This window comes from Rhineura floridana, chromosome 4 (genome assembly GCF_030035675.1).
Source record: "Rhineura floridana isolate rRhiFlo1 chromosome 4, rRhiFlo1.hap2, whole genome shotgun sequence".
NCBI classification, from domain to species: Eukaryota; Metazoa; Chordata; class Lepidosauria; order Squamata; family Rhineuridae; genus Rhineura; species Rhineura floridana.
Window position 1 is genome coordinate 35,734,424 of NC_084483.1, and position 19,913 is coordinate 35,754,336.

General features: G+C 44.1%; 1 protein-coding gene across 3 annotated transcripts in view; it reads right to left on the minus strand.

Moving 5' to 3' along the window:
- The window catches only part of ASAP2 (ArfGAP with SH3 domain, ankyrin repeat and PH domain 2), a 151,234-nt gene that overhangs the window by 14,037 nt on the left and 117,284 nt on the right, over positions 1-19,913 (minus strand). For all 3 annotated transcript variants that reach the window (XM_061622818.1, XM_061622816.1, XM_061622817.1), the window contains 6 exons: positions 17,778-17,967; positions 9,537-9,622; positions 9,220-9,335; positions 8,361-8,428; positions 5,703-5,816; positions 2,008-2,260 (listed from right to left, as the gene is read on the minus strand). In XM_061622818.1, the coding sequence (XP_061478802.1) occupies positions 2,008-2,260; positions 5,703-5,816; positions 8,361-8,428; positions 9,220-9,335; positions 9,537-9,622; positions 17,778-17,967 (827 nt within the window). The remainder of the gene's footprint in view (positions 1-2,007; positions 2,261-5,702; positions 5,817-8,360; positions 8,429-9,219; positions 9,336-9,536; positions 9,623-17,777; positions 17,968-19,913) is intronic.

Sequence of the window (19,913 nt, forward strand, 5' to 3'; positions counted from 1 at the left end):
CCCCGCTCCTAGGCCATCACAGACACCAAGAACATATGGACTTCATAAATAAGCCCTAGCCGGGTGGGACAGCTTATTTTACATTCTGGAGGCCTTTGGTTTGAACCCAGAGTACACCACCACACCTTTCTTAGTGTGCCCCCCGCCCACTATGCACACCTGAATCAATCAGGGGAAGCACTGCATGGACCAATCACCTGGATACAGCCTGGACAAACCAGCCCTTCTGGGCTAGCCACTCCCCTGGCAAACCTGCGTGACTATCTCCCCACCACTGTTTTGCCTGATAGGTCAGCCATGCCGGGAGCATCCCAGCAGGCCTTATACGTCACCCCCCACCCCCCATTATCCCTCTGTCCTCATTCCCTCCCTCTCCTACTTTCAACTGATTGCCTCATACACTCTGGTACCAGCAGCAGCACACATCTACTTGTGCAGCCTGAGAGGCCCGCTTCCTCACAGTCCAGGGAACCCGAGTGAGCAGAATGAGATGGAGCCATCAGCCCACCAAGCTCTTGGCCCCTCACTGTGCCATCCTGAGGCCTGCTGAAGCCAGGTCATACTAGGGCAGGAGAAAGAGATCCCTAGCAACCACAGCACATGTGGCAAAGTCTATAGCCTTTATTGAACAGCATCAGATGAAGGATATCCTGAAGGGGAAAGACAGACCTGGAGTTGCCAACTAGTCACCCCAGCAGGGTTCCTGCGCCTTGGATGGTGACTCAACGGAAAGCAGGGTAGCAAGTGGAGTGCCCCTCATGGCCTCAGCTTCATCCTGGGAACAGCTTCACCTGCTGCATAACTATCCGCCACAGCTCTTGCAAGAGTAGAGCCTTCCTGGAGCACGTAGGTTAACAACCCCACAGCGGAACAGCCGGGAGTGTCCTGGTCACTGCTGTTGCTCACAGGGTGGGCTTCCTGATGGTCAGCACAGAATGGGTTGTGGGATGGCATGTACGTGCATGGAGAGCTGTTGTGAGGAAGGGGAAACACCGAGCCGAACAAGCACACAGCACCTGGGTCAGCATACAGAGTGCTTGTGAGGAAGTGAAAGAGGAGACTGAATGGTGCCACATGGGTACTCAGCCAGTGCCCATGCCTCAGCTCCTGCCTCTGCCTCGCCTCCCACTGCAGGGAGGGGAACACTGCAGTTGTACTGAAACACTATGTATGCAGTGGCTGGTTGTTCTGGTGTGAGGTCAGGCTGCCTTGTGCCAAGTGCTCCCGCTGCATGCAAAGTGCCCTTTTGCCCTGTTACCTCTCGCTGGAGTTCTTCCTTGTGAGCATTAAGGGTACACGACATGATGGCCAGAGAGACATGCCCTATAATTTCAGTTATGGTAGCCCTATCTGGAGTTGATAAACTATCCTGTGGCACAGAAACTATGCCCTGTAATGGTGACATGGGCAGGCCAGATGTCAATGCAGGTGCAGCTATTTTTTCTTCCCCCCCCCAAACTGAAATCAACTGGGTGAGAGGATTTCCTGTGCCAGGTCTAGAAGTGGTGTAATGTTGTTCTTTCAACAAGGGCATTGCTGCGAAGTGATATAGGATATCGTGTAAATATGCTTCTCCCCCGTGCCACTCATGATTCTGCCCCATTTCAACCAGTCTGCCAGCATATACAAGGTGTTTTGCCAGCATATCTATCATGGCAGCATCATTTCTGGTATTCTGCCGGCATAACAGGGGTTTTGCTAAAGCCCCTCAAGTGGTGTAAACTTCAGTATAGGATTGCTCCCTAAGATAATGCATTTAAAACAATTTTAATCAGTCATCTGACTATGTGATTACTTTCTTCCCCCACCTCCTCTCTCTTCTGTGATGTGAATGTTTAAAATAAAAATTGCAGATTCATCCTAACTGAAAAGTGTGTGTGTGCATGTGTGTAAAACCCTCAGCAAACTTACCTGGACAAAACAGATCTGAAAATTAAAATATCCAAGACGAAAGAAGCAAAGCTTTTACAACTCCCCCTCTTGAAACAATATTATGGCAATTAGTACCTTTTCCAATATTCCTGGGAGGCAAGGGAGGTGCACTTGCAACAGGCGCTGTAGGCTGGGTAGGAGGTGGGCTACTACTGAGTACGGCTCCATAGGTCTCATTCTGTAAGAGGCTTGGCATAAAGCCTCTTTGCTTGTCCTTGGCTATATTTGCAGCATCTCTTGCCAAAGATGCCACATTAGGCTGCAGCTGGCTTGATCCTAGCTGATAGAAACTTACAGGTCTATCCTCCCTTCTATTAGGGCTTGGTTGCTTAAAAAAGACAGAAGAAGAAGAAGAAAAAGAGAGCCATGTTGGCAAGTATTTCAAGACTTGATTTATATAAAAAATAATGCACTAAAAACACTAAAGACCTAATATCTGTTTGCTTTAACTAAAACTGCAATCCCAAACACACTTGGGCACAGTGGCTAACCTGTAGCCTTCCAGATGTTGTTGGGACCCCTAACTCCTATCAGACCCAGCCAACATGGCCAACGGCTGGGGATGATGGGAGCTGGGAGTCCAATAACACCCGGAGGGCCACAGGTTCCCCACTCCTGCACTAGGGACTTGGCCCCACTGAACACAATGGTACTTACTTCTCAGTAAGTATAAATAGATCTGTGTTGTAAGACCATGCTTATAATAATAATAATAATAAACTTTATTTATACCCCACCCTTCTCCGATAGGATTCAGAGCGGCTTACAGTTAAAAACAACATCATTAAAACATACAAAATATATTATTAAAAAGAATTAAACTATGAGAAAAATTAAAACTATAAATATAGGTTAAAAGCAACGAACAATTTAAAATAATAAAATCATATAATATGATCACCAAGCCTAAAAGACATAATTAATCCTAGTCATTCTCCATCCCAAATGCCCGCTGAAGCAGAACAGTTTTTACTTGTCGCCGGAAAGACGGCAAGGAGGGAGCTGATCGTATCTCACTCGGGAGGGAGTTCCACAACCTAGGGGCGGCCACCGAAAAGGCCCTATCTCGTGTCCACATCATATATGCTTGTGAAGGTGTGGGGAACACAAGAATGCTTAGCCATTATAATTAAATTACAAACATTTTTAACAGCAGAAAGCACTGTTTTATATGTCCCCTGGATATATATAACACTATTAGACCAGAAACAAAGAAGGAAACCTTAATTTTTTTTGGGGGGGGGAGAACACTTTCCAGTGACTAATAAAAGCAAAACCATCAATATATATATATATATATATATATATATGCTTTACAGAGAAGAAAAGGACATATTTTAAATGGTTTTTTATTGTTTTAAATTTAAAATTGTGTTTCAAATTGTATATTTGTTTTAATGTTTTTGATTGCTGTAAACTGCCCAGAGAGCTTTGGCTATGGAGCGGTATACAAATGCAATCAATCAATCAATCAATCAATCAATCTTTTCGATGAAGCGCTTGCCATCTTAACATGCTAACTTTGGTAACTTTTTAACAGATTTTGTTGAAGGTTGATTGCAGAAAAGCATGTGTCTGTATCTCCTTCTGACTAAGTTAAGGCAAAATGTTTGAGATCTTTTAATGTTTTCTGGTGTAGTGGTTAGAGTGTTGGACTATGACCTGGGAGACGAAGGTTCAAATCCCCACACAACCATGAAGGTTACTGGGTGACCTTGGGCCAGTCACTGCCTCTGAGCCTCAGAAGAAGGCAATGGTAAACTGCCTCTGAATACCGCTTAACACGAAAACCCTATTCCTAGGGTCGCCATAAGCTGGAATTGACTTGAGGGCAGTACATGTACATTTAGTGCCAGTAAATCAAATGTTTTGCAGTTAAAAAGACTGGAGAAGCTGACCTCAACTTCACACTATCTTTCCTACGAAGACAATTTTAACATGACTCTAAGGCAAATAAATGTACATGCAGCCAGCCACGTTCAACCAAGCCTTCAGCACAGTAAAGGCATTAGTTGTGTCATTTATAGCCCTTAATCTTATTTTCACAAGCCCTTGTCATCTAAAAGCTTATTAATAGTGAGTGAGCAGCAAAATGCCTAATTCCCAGCTTCACAGCTGAGGGTAAGAATAAGAGAGTTGTGGCTGAACAAAATGGCACTTGCCAAAGGGAGCATGGCATTTTGCGCACCCATACCACTTCCTGCTTGAATAGGAACCTTTTGTTATGCTCTCACTGAAAGAGGCCATGTCAGTGTAGAGTGTAAGATGCTGCCATGGGGAAGGGCCATAGCTCTGTAACAGAGCACCTGTTTTGCATGCAGAAGTTTATTTCCTGACATCTCCAAGCAGGGTCTGAAATCCTGGAGAGCTGATACCAATCACTGTAGACAATACTGAGCTAGATGGACAAATCGTGTAAGGTAGCTTTCTATGTCTCTATTTGACCTAGAATCTGTTCCCTCTAAGCCGCCCATACATCAGTCATGTAATTCTGTCTTCATCTGGAACACAATGATGAATGAGTTTCATTTCTATATTGTATTAAGTTGCACTGCTATCAAGCCAGTGGAAGAGTGGTGCAGAATAGCTAAAATTCTTAGTGACATTTTACAGCAAAGTAGGGGCAAGCACCTGACTCACAGAGGGTGAAGATCTGAAACCTGGAGACTCCTGTACTCTGGAAGCTCCCCATGTGATTTAGAATCCCAATCATGCAGGGTTCTAAACCACAATGGGAACCTCCACAAGTACAGGATGCTGTCAGCTTCAGTCTTTATCCTCTATGAATTGCTGTGCAATGGGTGGACGGAGCTTAGCATGGTCATCTCTGCTCACATGAAGGTTTTACATGTGAGCAGAACACCTGCATAGGGTTGTGTCTTTCCTAGATATATATAGGCTCCATCAAGGCAATAGCCTCCCCTATTTAAGTGTTCCTTTGCACTGCAACACGAGGCAACTGCCAGAGATCTAACCTAACAATCATGGAGGCAAGGCATCCACCACAGAGCCTACGTCTTCATCAGAGCTTGGAAAAGTTACTTTTTTTGAACTACAACTCCCATCAGCCCCAGCCAGCATGGCCACTGGATTGGGCTGATGGGAGGTGTAGTTCAAAAAAGTCACTTTTCCAAGCTCTGGTCTTCATCCACCTCACCACTCAGGAACAAATGCTGAATCTCTCTTGGTAGTTGAGAGGTTGACAGTGCTGCTTGATCCCATCAAAGCAAGAACTGATGCCTCCTGCTGCTGTCTGCAGAAGGCATCCCAGAAGCCTCTGCTGCTCATTGTTTAGTGTTGGGGTATCAAAGTTACTTTCCCCCAGTAGCCAGAAGATGAGGCAACAAGTAAGGACTCATCCCTCACTCCCCCTGTCTTGCAGTAGCATTCACTCCATAGTGTAGCCAGTATACTATTTCACTGCGGTACTATTGCAGTAGTGCTACTATAGGAGTAAATTACTACAGTCCCAAGGATAGATAAGGTCATATAGATCTTGATCTTTAGCAAACAAATGGTGTGGCACTACAAAACCACTGGGTCACTAAAAAGCGTATGTAGAAAAGTAAGGAGACATGATGGGACAGTTGCCTACGGTATCACACGCACACACACACTGCCCATAACAACAAGCTCAGAGTATTGGAGTGGCAGTGGAACAGAAGACACAGTAAAAAGGGCAAAGTATCATTAATTACCTTTCTCTATGTTTGTTTCAGTTCAAAATACACTTTAAAAGAGGCATTTCAGGACAGTGTCTAAATGCATACCTGCAACTTTTCATCCACATCATCATCACTTTCATCCAGATCTTCATGAAGTAATCGCCACTCATATTCAACATGAACATGAGAATTAAGCCTTCCAGCCAGGGCTTGCGTGAGCTAAAGAACCAAAAGTGAGGCACTATAAAGCATAGGCAATGTCAATCGCTTAAATTCCCTTTCTTTCACCAGATCTGGAATCAGCTTACTTTCTTCACATCTATTTCACTTCCATCTCTCTCTCTTTTAATGTGAAAAGTTATGCTAAAGTTATTTTAACGTTTTGTGTAGCAATTGAGATAGGTCTTGTCCACACATCAAATGAAGTCTCCTCAGTGAGAGACTTGTCACTGTCCCCAATAAAGCTCTTCAGATTATATATATCTGGGATACCCATGGAGCTGGGGAATGGACCCATGGCTAATTATCTTAGATTCTTAAGAAGATAAGCTACAGATTCAGAATAACATGGTTTAGCCCTTCTGGGATCATATGACTAATATCCCCCCACTGTTATAAAAGACATTAAAAAGACCCCTTTCTACCTGTGGAAAAATATTTTAAAAGATCCACCAACGGAAAGCCAGTATGTCATAGAGTAGTGTCCCAGAAATATACAATCATTCCTCCCCTATCTAACATTCCCAGGAATTCCAAATGACTCTTCTGAAGATGTAGTTTGGCCCTGAGACCAAGCTCAGACCAATTATGATGGTACTTCTTGTACTTTAAAAGAGCAACCCATCCAATGAAAATATATGGTCTTGATGGAGCACCAACCTGAACTAAATACAACAAAATTAAAAATTTAGCAGTCAGGACCATTCTGCTAGAGCAACATTCTTCAATCTTGGGTCCCCAGATGTTGTCAGACTACAACTCCCATAATCTAGCCACTTTAGCCAATGGTCAGGGACTACAGGAGTTGTGGTCCAAAGCATTTCAGGACTCACTGCTAAAGAACACTGAGCTACAGGGCTGGAATGCCACCCCAGCTATGGATTCAATGAATGACCTCAAACTCACTTCCTTATCCTAAAAAGACTGTTATGAAGTAATAAATAATATTTATAGTAGCATCAGAAACCAAATACATAATATCTTAATTCAGTGAGTTTTCTCTAGAAAAGCAACCATTTAAGCATTCCGTGGATGCAAGGCGCATGCATGTTTTTTTCAGGTACAGTGCCTTGCAAAAGTAATCAGACCCCTGACCAATGCTCTCATGTTACTGAATTACAAATGGTATACCCTGTAATTTCATTCTGTATGATATTTTATTTTGAAACACTGAAACTCAAAATCAATTATTGTAAGGTGACATTGGTTTTATGTTGGGAAATGTTTGTAAGAAACATAAAAAACTGAAACATGTGGCTTGCATAAGTATTCAACCCATGTGCTGTAGAAGCTCCCAGTTTACACAGATGAAAGAAACTGCCCTATCAAGGACACAATTACCTTACCATTGGCCTCCACCTGTGAACCATTGAAGTTGGTGTCACATTGCCAGGATAAAAATCCCACAGTTGAAGGATCATTGGTCAGGCTGGGGATCTGAAGGAAAATGAAGACCAAAGAGCATTCTACGAAGTGAGAGATAATGTAATACAAATGCATAGATTAGAAGAAAAAGGGTACAAAATAATATCCAAGTGTTTGGATATCCCAGTGAGCACAGTTGGATCAATCATCAAAAGTGGAAGCTGCATCACACCACCCAGCCACTGCCAAGAAAAGGCCATCCCTCAAAACTCAGTGCTCGAACAAAAAGGAGACTTGTGAGAGAAGCCACAGAGAGACCAACAATAATTTTGAAGGAACAACAGAGTTCAGTGGCTGGGAGTGGAGTAATCGTACACCAGTCAACCATATCAAGAGCTCTGCATAACACTGGCCCGTATGGGAGGATGGCAAGAAAGAAGCCGTTACTCAAAAAGTACCATCTGAAAGCATGTCTGGAGTTTGCCAGAAAGCATGGGAGTGCTCCAGCTGCAATGTGGGAAAAGGTTTTGTGGTCAGATGAGACCAAAATAGAGCTTTTTGGCCAAAAGTGCTATGTGTGGCACAAACCTGACACTGCCCATGCCTCACCATCCCTACAGTGAAGTATGGTGGCGGCAGCATCATACTGTGGGGATCTCATTGAGAATCTGTGGTGCTTTTGAAAATTGCAGTCAACAGACGACGTCCAACCAACCTGAATGACCTGGAGTGAATCTGCCAAGAAGAATGGGCCAAAATCCCTCCAACGCTGTGTACAAAGCTGGTACATACCTACCCCAAAAAACTTGAAGCTGTTTTTGCAGCAAAAGGTGGCTCTACCAAATATTAATGTGTGGGGGTTGAATACTTATGCAAGCAACATATTTCAGTTTTTTATATTTCTTACAAACATTTCCCAACATAAAACCAATGTCACCTTACAATAATTGATTTTGAGTTTCAGTGTTTCAAAATAAAATATCATACAGAACAAAATTGCAATGTACCATTTGTAATTCAGTAATATGAGAACATTGGTCAGGGGTCTGATTACTTTTGCAAGGCACTGTATCTTAAGAGATCAACTAATCTCTAAGGAGTTTAACTAAACAAATGTTTATTAGAAGTTTTCCATCATTTCTAACTTCCACAGAAATCTCACTGCAAGCTACATCTTACCAGTTCTTCACAGCGTGTGTGTTTTAAGCGTTTAGCTATATCAAGTGGTGTCCCTCCAGCTTCGTTGGCTATAAGGCAATGGGAAGAAAATGTTACTTCCTCCTTTGCAACCTTAACACATATCACTAAATATGGAGGTGGCTTTTGAATCTGAAGTGAATAAGCTGAACAATTGGGGGGGGTACACAATCCAGCCCAAGATGTGCATTTTTAGGAACCACTAGCTTCAATAGGAGACAGAAAAACACATGTTAACTCCTCAATGAAACTTAACAATGGTTAACTGGACTGTGTTCATATTGTAAGATGTGCTGCCTCAGCTTAGCTGAACATTTTGTTCAGGTTAAATATTAATAGTATTAGCAAGTTGGTTTCTGTATCATTCAGTTAATTCTGTGTTCGCACGATAGGTGGAACTATAACCCGCAGTGATGGCCCACCTCCTATGGAAAATATTAATAGTATTAGCCAGTTGGTTTCTGTGTCATTCAGTTAATTCTGTGTTTGCCACAAACAGTCCAAAAAATTCCTGTAAGCTGCTCTGAGCTCATGATACAGAGTAGGATGTACATCAAATCAAATACATAACAAAATAATTATGCTTCACAGACACCATGACAACTCCATAAAGCAGTGGTAACACAGTAAGCAAAAGTTTTAATCATTGACTTAAAATACAAATTTCCATTATGATCTCTATAATCTTCACTTGGTATTGCCTTCTAAAAAGCTCCACATTAAACTCAAAAGGAATGGCGGAAGTTACTGCAAGCCTTCCTATGTTATATCATCGTAAATAGTCTGTGTGTGTGTGGGTGGTGGGATTTAAAGAATAGAGGGACACTTTTTACCCTTTTACCTATTTCGATGGAAGCCTTCCCTCTCAGTAGCAGTTTGAGGCACTCAACATTATCTGTCAAACAGCAGTAATGCAGAGCGGTGCTACCTTTACATGTCTGCTTGTCAAGGTTGCCACTATACAGAAGGAAAAAGATAAAAGCTTAGTTTACAATTGCAGAGTATTCTAATTCTCAAAAGCCTGTTTTATGTGAAATGCACATATATAATTATGTTTTTAATGAACATAAAGATTTTTACTAAAATCTTGTATTTCTCAATTTGAGTACCAAACTGGAAATGCAAGGAAAGCATTTAAATAATGCTGGAACTGCTCACCTGTTCTGCACCAAGAAGTCAACTATGTGAAGTGAGGTCCGATCAACTGATCGCACAGCAAGATGAAGGGCAGTTTCATCTTGTTCCTGAAATCATAACACATACTATTGTGCCTCTTTTGACCTATAACAAGCAAGGATATTTTTGGAAATATATCTGCCTTTTTAAATACCATCTTTATTGTTGCACTATGCACAGCAAAATGTTAAAAACTTGATTATAACCAACTTTGGTCAATTTCAAAATCTGGCTTTTAAACAAAACAAAAGCAAAAACACAATTGTCATCCTCTGGGTCATTGGGAAGTGGGGAACCATTCTGAGTAAGAGAGAAACACTGCATTAGAAAGGCGCTTTTTCTCCTGTCATCGAACACTATCCTCTTGCACCCAGGATATATTGGGCAATGTTGATAGCGGGAGATTCAATAACTGGGAATACAGAGAGATGAGCGGATTGACCACATAGTGATTTGCCTGCCAGGTGTGAAGACTTGTAGAAAAAAGTGCAGAGGTGGACACTATTGATGACAAGAGTCAACAGTTGTGGTGAATGGTGGCATCAATGACTTTGCAAACTGTAGTTGTATGTTCCAAGAAGAAAAAGTCAGGTTGCTTGGTAGGATGCTGAAGGCCAAGACTTTTTTTTTTAATGCTACCTATTATCTGCTCAGGGCTAGATAGGCAGAGCTGAGAAGTCTCAATGCATAGATGAAATGATGGTGCCCAGAGAAAGGGTTTAATTCATTAGGCACTATGGAACATTTTGGGATAAGCTAAACCTGTACAAAAAAGATGGGCTTCACCCATACCACAAAAGAATGGGGCTAGTGGCACTTAAGTTTCAAAAAGGTTGCAGAGCAGCTTTTAAACGGACTCTTGAGGGAAAGCTGACAAGAAGGGCGAGTCTTTGATTTAAGACAACTCATCCCTTAAGGGATGATAGTGTAAATGTTCTAGGTCATCTAAATGGGGCAAAGGGAGAGCTTGGAGAAAGCACCCATTTCAAGAAACCAAAGGATGTTATGGAAAAATGTGCATGCATAGGACACTTGGAGAAGATAAAATGTATAAATATACAAACTAAGAAACCTCCAGACTAAGACGGAATTGGAGTGATTGGGGCTAAATGAGAGCACGAACAGAGTGGGTATATTGAACCAGAGAGAACTAGTGGAATATGTGGAACTAATGGAAACTCTATAGAAAGCTCAAGGAAGAAAGTGTAGGTGTTGGCGGAGGGGTGCTGCTCTTTATTGTCAAAGAAGGCATATAGACTCCACTTAAGTTAATTAGAGAACAGTTATCTGAACAATGTTCTGTTAATTTATTAGTTAATTCACTTTGTTCTTCAGAACTATCTGAACACTGTTAACATGCATAGAAGTAAGTATCGTAGTTTTTCTAAATAATAAATCACTCTGGGAATTTAGCATTGGGCTAATGGTGATTCTTTATTTTATTTTCGATTGGTACCAGACTACTAAGAATATAAGATATACATCAATAACAATGGCTTAATGGGATTTGTAACTGTACTACCAAGAAAAATCAACAGCACACAGATCCTTAGCCCACACAGCAAGAGGCTCCATAATGCAGCTATGTGTGAGGATGCTATGTGCTTGCTTGCCAAAGAGATGAAGGAAGGATGAATGGGGAGATGGATGATAAAAGTTTAGAAAGAGACCAAGGTTTAAAAAGTTTGAGGAACAGAGACACAGAAGCTACATTCATCTCATAAAACTTTAAAAGTTGCAAATGTGATGCTTTTAGGAACCCCCCCCCCGAGATGGATGCAGTCTTAGCCATGTTTAGAACAGATCATGACTAACATATGACCCATTTATTTCAGTGAGTCTACTCTAAGCATGGTCCAAGGATGAAATCCAATGGTGTCTGTGCATGAGCAGAACAGTACTGTGACTTCCTCTCTTCCCCCCTACATGCCCCCCAAATCCGTGCTGGGAGACCCAATTCCAGACCAAACTGGAAGGGGTGCAGGGGGAAAGAGATTGTCAGGCCCAGGATGTGACTCAGGAACCAGACCAACGATTGTAGTTAATTCGTGTTTTATTAGGGTAATGTCCAAACAAAGACTGCGTTTTCTCATGAATCAATACAGGGATACAGGTCCTGCGGCATTGGGGGAAAGTTGACAGAGCAAGGGACTTCTTCCCGCCTGTTCTTTAAGAAGGGGCCAAATGGGCGCGCAATCTTTCGCTCCTCCTTAACTGCCCCTCAGGTACTGCCCGCCTTCCCCCCCTTCTCTCCTGTCTTTTCAGCTGTCTGCGTGTGCGCGGTGAGGGGGGAAGCATCACCCCCTCCTCTTCTGAAGTTTCCGATTCCAGGATGGGGATAGGAGAGGGGCTGATGGTAAACTGCCTCCCCGCTTTTCGGCTGTGAGCAGCCCTCCCTCTTCCCCCTCTTGCTCTGAGCCTGAAAGAGGGGGAGGCGTGAGAATGTCCAGGGAGGGCTCAGGCTCCCCGTTGCTAAGCGACCTTATCACTGGCAGTTCCTCTGTTTCGTCTTCGCTCCAAAGGGGGGAAGTTCCTCCCCCTTCCCTCTGCCATCCATCCGAATACTCTTCTCCCAACTCTCCGGGATCCAGCTCCCCGGGATTGGGACCCCAGCTCTGCCTTCCGACACCATCCCCCCTCCCAGGCTGTGCCCCCCTCCCCTTGTCTGGCTTGGGACGGTGGGGAAAACGTTGATGGAAAAGTTTTACCAATTCTGGAGCATGCACATCAGCTGCATCTTCCCATGATCTGTCAGCCACCCCATAGCCTTTCCAGTGAATCAAGTACTGCAGCTTGTGGCGTCTGATCCTGGAATCTAAGATCTCCTCAACTTCAAACTCAAGCTGCTCATTTACCAGGAGTGGAGCTCCGGGAGGTTCCTCCGGCCGTAACTCACTGGGAGGGGCGGCTTTCGTTAAGAGGGATCGATGGAACACAGGATGTATTTTAAACGTGTCAGGCAGCTTCAGTCGGTACGCCACGGGATTGATTTGAGTTTCTATTTCGAAAGGACCCACCCTCTTGTCTTGTAATTTTCTACATTTGCCCGGCATCTGGAGGAAGCGGGTGGACAGCCATAACTGGTCTCCTGGTTGAAGGGGGGGGGCTCCTTCCTGTGCAGGTCAGCAACTCACTTGTACTCCGTTTTGGCTTCGTTTAACTGCTGTTTCAGTGTCTGTTGCGCCGCTTGCAATTCCTTAAGGAAGTTCTCAGCTGCCGGTACCAGCATTCCTTCTGACCTGCTTGGAAAGACTTTAGGATGGAATCCATAATTAGCGAAGAACGGGGTTTGTTGAGTGCTGGAGTGCAGAGAATTGTTGTAGGCGAACTCTGCAAAATGCAAATATGATACCCAGTCAGTCTGTTGATAGGACACATAACTTCGTAAATATCTTTCCAAAACGGCGTTCAAGCGTTCCGTCTGCCCATCTGTCTGGGGGTGATGGGCGGAGGAGAGTTCTAATTCCGTCTGCAACTGTTTCCACATTGCTCTCCAAAATTTGGCTGTGAACTGAGTTCCTCGGTCTGAGACTACGCTGTTTGGCAATCCATGCAGCCGGTAGACTCCTTTTATGAATAACTTGGCCGTTTCTTTAGCCTCTAAGGCCCCTGCACAAGGAAGAAAGTGTGCCATTTTGGTAAGTAGATCCACCACTACTAAGATGGCTGTCATTCCTTGGGACTTGGGTAGATCAGTTATAAAATCCATGGAGAGGTCCTTCCAGGGTTCGTGTGGGACAGGCAACGGTTGTAACAGTCCTGCTGGTGTCCCTGTTTGTGTTTTTGTCCGCAGACAGACAGAGCAGGACTTTACATAACTCTCAATATCCCGACGCATTTTAGGCCACCAGAAGTCCTTGGCCACGTTCTGAATGGTCTTGTAAATCCCAAAGTGTCCCGCTGTGATGGAATCATGACACTGGCGTAGGATTCTGAGCCTTAATTCCCCTTCTGGCACATATCTGGCGGTTTTGAACCATAACAGTCCATTTCTCCAGTGAAAGGTTACTTCTGAGTCTTGACCTTGTCCCGTCTCCTGCTGATATTTTAGCATGTCTGCATCTTCTTGTTGTGCCTTTTTGAGTTCCTCTTCCCATGAAGGCTGGCATACTCCCAACGTTAATTTCTCTGGCGGGTTTACGTACTGAGGCTGGTCCTCGGATTCACTTTCTTTGTATTGTGGCTGTCTGGATAAGGCATCCGCTCTCTGGTTTTTGGCTTGGGCATGGTAAGTAATCTGGAAGTTAAACCTAGTGAAGAACTGGGACCATCTTATCTGTCTCTGGTTCAGCTTTCTGGCTGTTTGGAGGCTTTCAAGATTCTTGTGGTCAGAGCGCACTTCAATTCGATGAGAGGTCCCCTCTAGGTATTGTCTCCAGTTTTCAAAAGAGTCCTTGATGGCCAGCAGCTCCTTCTCCCAAACTGTGTAGTTCTTCTCTGCAGGCTTTAACTTCCGAGAGAAGTACGCACAGGGGTGCAGCTCCTTTCCTTCTTGGTCTAATTGTAGCAGGACCCCACCGATGGCAAAATCTGAAGCATCTGCTTCCACTACGAAAGGGTGGTTCGGATCAGCAAAGCGCAGAATGGGCTCAGTAGCAAACCTTCTCTTCAGCTCCTCAAAGGCCTCGGTGGCGTTCTCTGTCCATTGAAACTTCTTCTTCCCCCTTAAACAGTCAGTCAGAGGAGCTGTTAATTTGGAAAACCCTGGAATGAACTTTCTGTAATAATTGGCAAACCCCAAAAACCGTTGTACATCCTTTTTGGTGACAGGTTGGCCCCAGTCCAATATGCAGCTTACTTTCCCTGGGTCCATCTCCACGCCTTCCGCTGAGATTCAATATCCAAGGAAGTCTAGGGACTTGAGGTCAAATCCACATTTCTCTAATTTAGCATACAGGTGATTTTCTCTCAGTCTCTTCAACACCGTCTTCACATGCTGGTCGTGGTCTTCCTGGTTCTTTGAGAACACCAGGATATCATCTAAGTAACAGATTACATACGTGTCCAACAAGTCTCTAAACACGTCGTTCATGAATTTTTGAAAAATTCCTGCACTTCCACAAAGCCCGAACGGCATGACCAGGTATTCATACTGTCCGTAAGCGGTCAAGAATCCTGTTTTCCATTCATCTCCCTCCTTCATTCTGATCAGATTGTACGCTCCTCTCAAATCCAACTTCATGAAGATTTTTGCAGAGCGCAGTCGGTCCAGCAACTCTGAGATCAGGGGCAGCGGGTAGCTGTTGGGGATGGTGATCTGGTTCAATGCGCGATAGTCGTTACAGGGTCTCAGTTCCCCCCCCTTCTTTTTCACAAACAATAGTGGCGCTCCAGCAGGGGATTGTGAGGGGCGTATGAATCCTCGCCTCAGGTTTTTATCCAGGAATTCCTTCAGGGCCTCCCTCTCATTCTCTGTGAGAGAGTAGATTCTCCCTGATGGGATGCTGGCTCCTGGCACTAGATCAATCGCACAGTCGTAAGGGCGGTGGGGGGGTAAAGTCTCTGCCTCTTTTTCATCAAACACATCTTTGAATTCTTCATACTTTGGCGGCAGGGTCACTTGCTCGATCTCTTGCACTGCCCCCGCTAAGGTGTTCTTGATTCCTTCAGGTTGACAGTTCTCCTGGCAATACTGTGAGGTGAACCACACCACCGCCTCCTTCCAACTTATTTTGGGTTCATGCTTTGCTAGCCAGGGCATTCCCAGAATCACCTCAAAGTTCGAGAGATCTGACACGTATAGCGAAATGAACTCTTCGTGCCCAGGGATTTGAAGTTTCACTTCCTCCGTGGCTTGTGTCACCCCTCCTGACTTCAGGGGTCTCCCATCGATAGTCTCCACAGCTAGGGGAGCGTCCAGTTTCCACCGGGAAATTCCATGACGCTTGACTAACTTTGCATCAGTAAAATTTGTGGAGGCTCCACTGTCAATAAAGGCAGTGGAATTAAACACCTCTGGAAGTTGTAATCCGAATAGGCAAGACCAACACCCCCTTTGAGGGAGGTTGGATCATTGGGGGGCCTTTATACAACGCTGCCCCCAGTCCACCGGCCTGCACATGGACTGGGTGTTCTAGTTTCCCGACGGCTCGGCTTTCCCCCTTTTCAGTCCACAGTCTCTGGCCACATGGCCCGGCTTTGAACAATAAAAGCATAAACGTTCCCGGCGTCGTCTTTCCTTTTCTTCTTCCGACAGTCTTGGCCTAGCCCCTCCCTGTCCCTCAGTTGCATTACCTGCCATCCCTGTAGTGGGAAGGGTCTTGTTGCGGGATGCCGAGGCTGAGTATCTCGGGACCTCCTGCTTCCTTTCCAGGCGCCTTCCTTCCATCCGGTGATCTATCTGTAGGCATAGCCGGATGAGTCCTGGTAGGTCAGCGGGGGGGGGGGAGGTCCTGGCCAACTCAGCCAGGATTTCAGCATTTAATCCACTCCGGTACATAAACATCAGGGTGGCGTCATTGTAACCAGTTTCCTGGGACAGAATTTTAAAAGCGTTAGTGTACTCGGAAACAGTCCCTTTAGCTTGCTTCAGAGCGCCTAGTTGCCGCGCTACTGTTTCAGCCCTTTGCGGGTCTTGAAACATCTCGGTCATCTCCTGTATAAATCCTCTGTACCTTCCTAAGACAGTATCCTTTCTCACGAGATACGGAGTCACCCATTTTGCAGCTTCTCCCTCCAGGAGGCTAATCACGAAAGCTACTTTAGCCCCATCGTCTGGAAATTCCGTGTGCCTGACATCCAGATATAACTCACATTGAGCCACGAAGGTTGCCAACTGATCACTTTGTCCCGTGTATTTTGGGGGCAATCCAATGGGAACCTTTACTACGGCAGCTGGAGGGGCTGTTCGCATCTGGTCTATCGTGGCCTTCAAGGTTTGATTATCCGTCTTCAGCGCCTTGACTGCTGCTAGCAGGGCTTGAACATCCGTCTGCAAATCAGCTACCTTAGCCCTCAGGAGTTCCACTTCTTCCATCTCAGAAGTGGGGTTCGTCCCCCCCGCTGCTCCCTTTGACATCTTGTCCCAGTCAAGTGAAGAGAGCGTTGAGGGTGATTTAGGTGGCTCTGTCAAGCTGTCAGGCCCAGGATGTGACTCAGGAACCAGACCAACGGCTGTAGTTAATTCGTGTTTTATTAGGGTAATGTCCAAACAAAGACTGCGTTTTCTCATGAATCAATACAGGGATACAGGTCCTGCGGCATTGGGAGAAAGTTGATAGAGCAAGGGACTTCTTCCCGCCTGTTCTTTAAGAAGGGGCCAAATGGGCGCGCAATCTTTCGCTCCTCCTTAACTGCCCCTCAGGTACTGCCCGCCTTCCCCCCCTTCTCTCCTGTCTTTTCAGCTGTCTGCGTGTGCGCGGTGAGGGGGGAAGCATCACCCCCTCCTCTTCTGAAGTTTCCGATTCCAGGATGGGGGATAGGGGAGGGGCTGATGGTAAACTGCCTCCCCGCTTTTCGGCTGTGAGCAGCCCTCCCTCTTCCCCCTCTTGCTCTGAGCCTGAAAGAGGGGGAGGCGTGAGAATGTCCAGGGAGGGCTCAGGCTCCCCGTTGCTAAGCGACCTTATCACTGGCAGTTCCTCTGTTTCGTCTTCGCTCCAAAGGGGGGAAGTTCCTCCCCCTTCCCTCTGCCATCCATCCGAATACTCTTCTCCCAACTCTCCGGGATCCAGCTCCCCAGGATTGGGACCCCAGCTCTGCCTTCCGACAGAGATGAAAGTGAAGTCCCACTGCAGGGGCAGAAGTCTGCTCATATGAGGTTGCACTTCACCCTATGTCTAGAACCAACCCCTTTTGTTTAGATTTCTATATGCTTACACATTTTCTGTGCAAAATCTTTTCAGTTATATTTGGTTAAGGTGTTGGACTATGACATGGGAGACCAGGGTTCGAATCCCCACATAGCCATGAAGCTCACTGGGTGACCTTGGGCCAGTCACCGCCTCTCAGCCTCATGAAAACCCTAATCATAGGGTCACCATACGTCGGAATCGACTTGAAGGCACTACACACAAAACACACAAATCTATTTTTAATAATGTGTTTTGATATTAGATGGGAGTTCTTGTAATTTTGATAGCATTTTTTCTGATTTCTTTTGTACATTGTCATCATCACATCTCAAGTGATAGAGAATTATCTTTCATAAGATTGTAAATGAGTTATGATCCCATTTCCACAAATACATCACATCATGTTCGTATAACGGGAGATTTCTACACTTACATGCCCATTTGCTAGTGGAATTTTCTCTGTTAGATCCACACCCTCAGCATACACTTGAACCAATCCAAAAATGTCTCTTGTTCTGACTGCTTCACAGAGGCTTTGTAGTTTAGCCGCATTGTCTGAGTGTTTTTTCCTTGCATATTTTCTTTCAATATATTTGGCATTAATATAATCTTTTCTTGCATTCCTGAAATAAGATGTAAGTTTATTTATGGGACGTTGACATGATATTCATTTCACAGACAGTATTGTGTAGGGTGCAATTCTTCGAATTAAAAAGCATGGCTCATGGAAATTGTGCAGGTTTCACTTTCAATTGCCTCATTTGCATGTCATGGTAAACCATAGCTAAGGATTTACTATGAATGATCAAACCTGCTTTGTTCCTCTTAACTAGCCCACAGGAGAAACAAGCCATAATTCCTGTCTTAATATTGTGTCCAAGCTGGGGATCATGATTTGTTTTGCTCCAAATAAACCACAAACAGCAAACCACAAATAAACCTTAGCCACAAACAAACAAATCATGGTTTGTTTGGTGCAAATCAAATCACAATTCCTAGTTCAAACATAATGCTAGCCAAGGGATCATGATTCATTTCTCCCGTGTGCTAGCAGGGAGGAACAAAGCGGGCAAGTCTGGTGCATTAGCAGTAAAACCATTACCTATGGCCCACTGTGGCATGCAAACTGAGTCACCATGATAACTTCCCTTCTTCTCTGCCACATATGTGAAAGTTTTGTACTTATGGTTGTTTACTTGTCCACAAATATTGCCTTGACTTGATTAATTAGACTGAATACATAAATTTGGTTCACAAGAATAAAAAACGGTTTTCTTTAGCTCTTTTCAAGAAATCTGTAAAAATATTATGCAAATTAAATTAAAACTAATTGCAGAGTTATTCAGCTGATGTGCTCCAATGGTGCAATTCAAGGGAAACCCCTGCTCTGAACTTAAAAATCATACTGCACTGTTACTGTTTAACATTAAGTAGCTTGAGGTCAATTGCTGTCATGTATGATGTAAAACAGGATCTGTTATAGATTACAGAGGATAATCAGATCAAGTACACTCCATTCAAATGCCAGCTCTTCAGGCTTTAGTCTCCCTTTGTCTAAGACACCGGAAAAGTTACAAGGTAACTTTACGTCCAACATTTGGAATTAAAATTTGGATTAACAACACATGTATCTATCCATTCTTCCTTTCTTATTGCATTACTTGATTTTTTTTCAAGCTGTTCACTAGGTTATTTTTAAAGCAAGCAAGGAATAGTGTGGTATAGTGATCAGAGTACTGGACTAGGAGCTGGAAGACCAAGCTTCAGATCCCAACTCAGCCATGGAAGCTCATTGTATGACCTTGGGCTAGTCACCATATCTCAGCCTAACCTGCCTCACAAGATTGTTGTGAGGATACATTGGGGAGGGGGAGAAGCATATATGCTACCTTGAGCTCCTTGGAGGAAAGGTGGGATATAAATGTAAAAATAAAAAATGAACAAACAAACAAGATATTTACTATTAGAGTGAAATTTGGAATTAAGCTATACGGTCATGTTTTTTGCCTCAACAAACTATAACATCTCTTCCTGTAATTTTTTTACAAACACATAAACTTCTTATGTTTACAAAAATGTCACCAAAAATGACAGAAAACAAAGGATTTGATCCAGAGTTCCTGTGAGAAAAACTCCACTCACAGGACAATCCTAATAGAATAAATGGGGACAGGTGATTTTTGGTAATTTCTCCTTTATCCAGCAGCCTCCTGAAAATCTTCTCCAGAGGGATGGGGGACCTTCTGCAACAGTACGATGGGTAGACTGAGGAGCGGGGAGGGCATGCAAGTGGAGCAAATTGGCAAAAATCACCTCCCCACACCCCAGCTCCTCTAGTGAAAGCGTCCACTGGATCTCTTATTTGTTTATTTGTTTGCTTGATTTATATCCTGCCCTTTCTCCCAGCAGGAGCCCAGGGTGGCAAACAATGTGCTAAAAACAATTTAAAAAATCATAAAAACAGATCTTAAAATACATTAAAACAAAACAGCGTTAAAAACATTAAAAAAAACTTTTTAAAAGGGTTAAAAACATTATTAAAAAACACATTAAGCAATTCTAACACAGA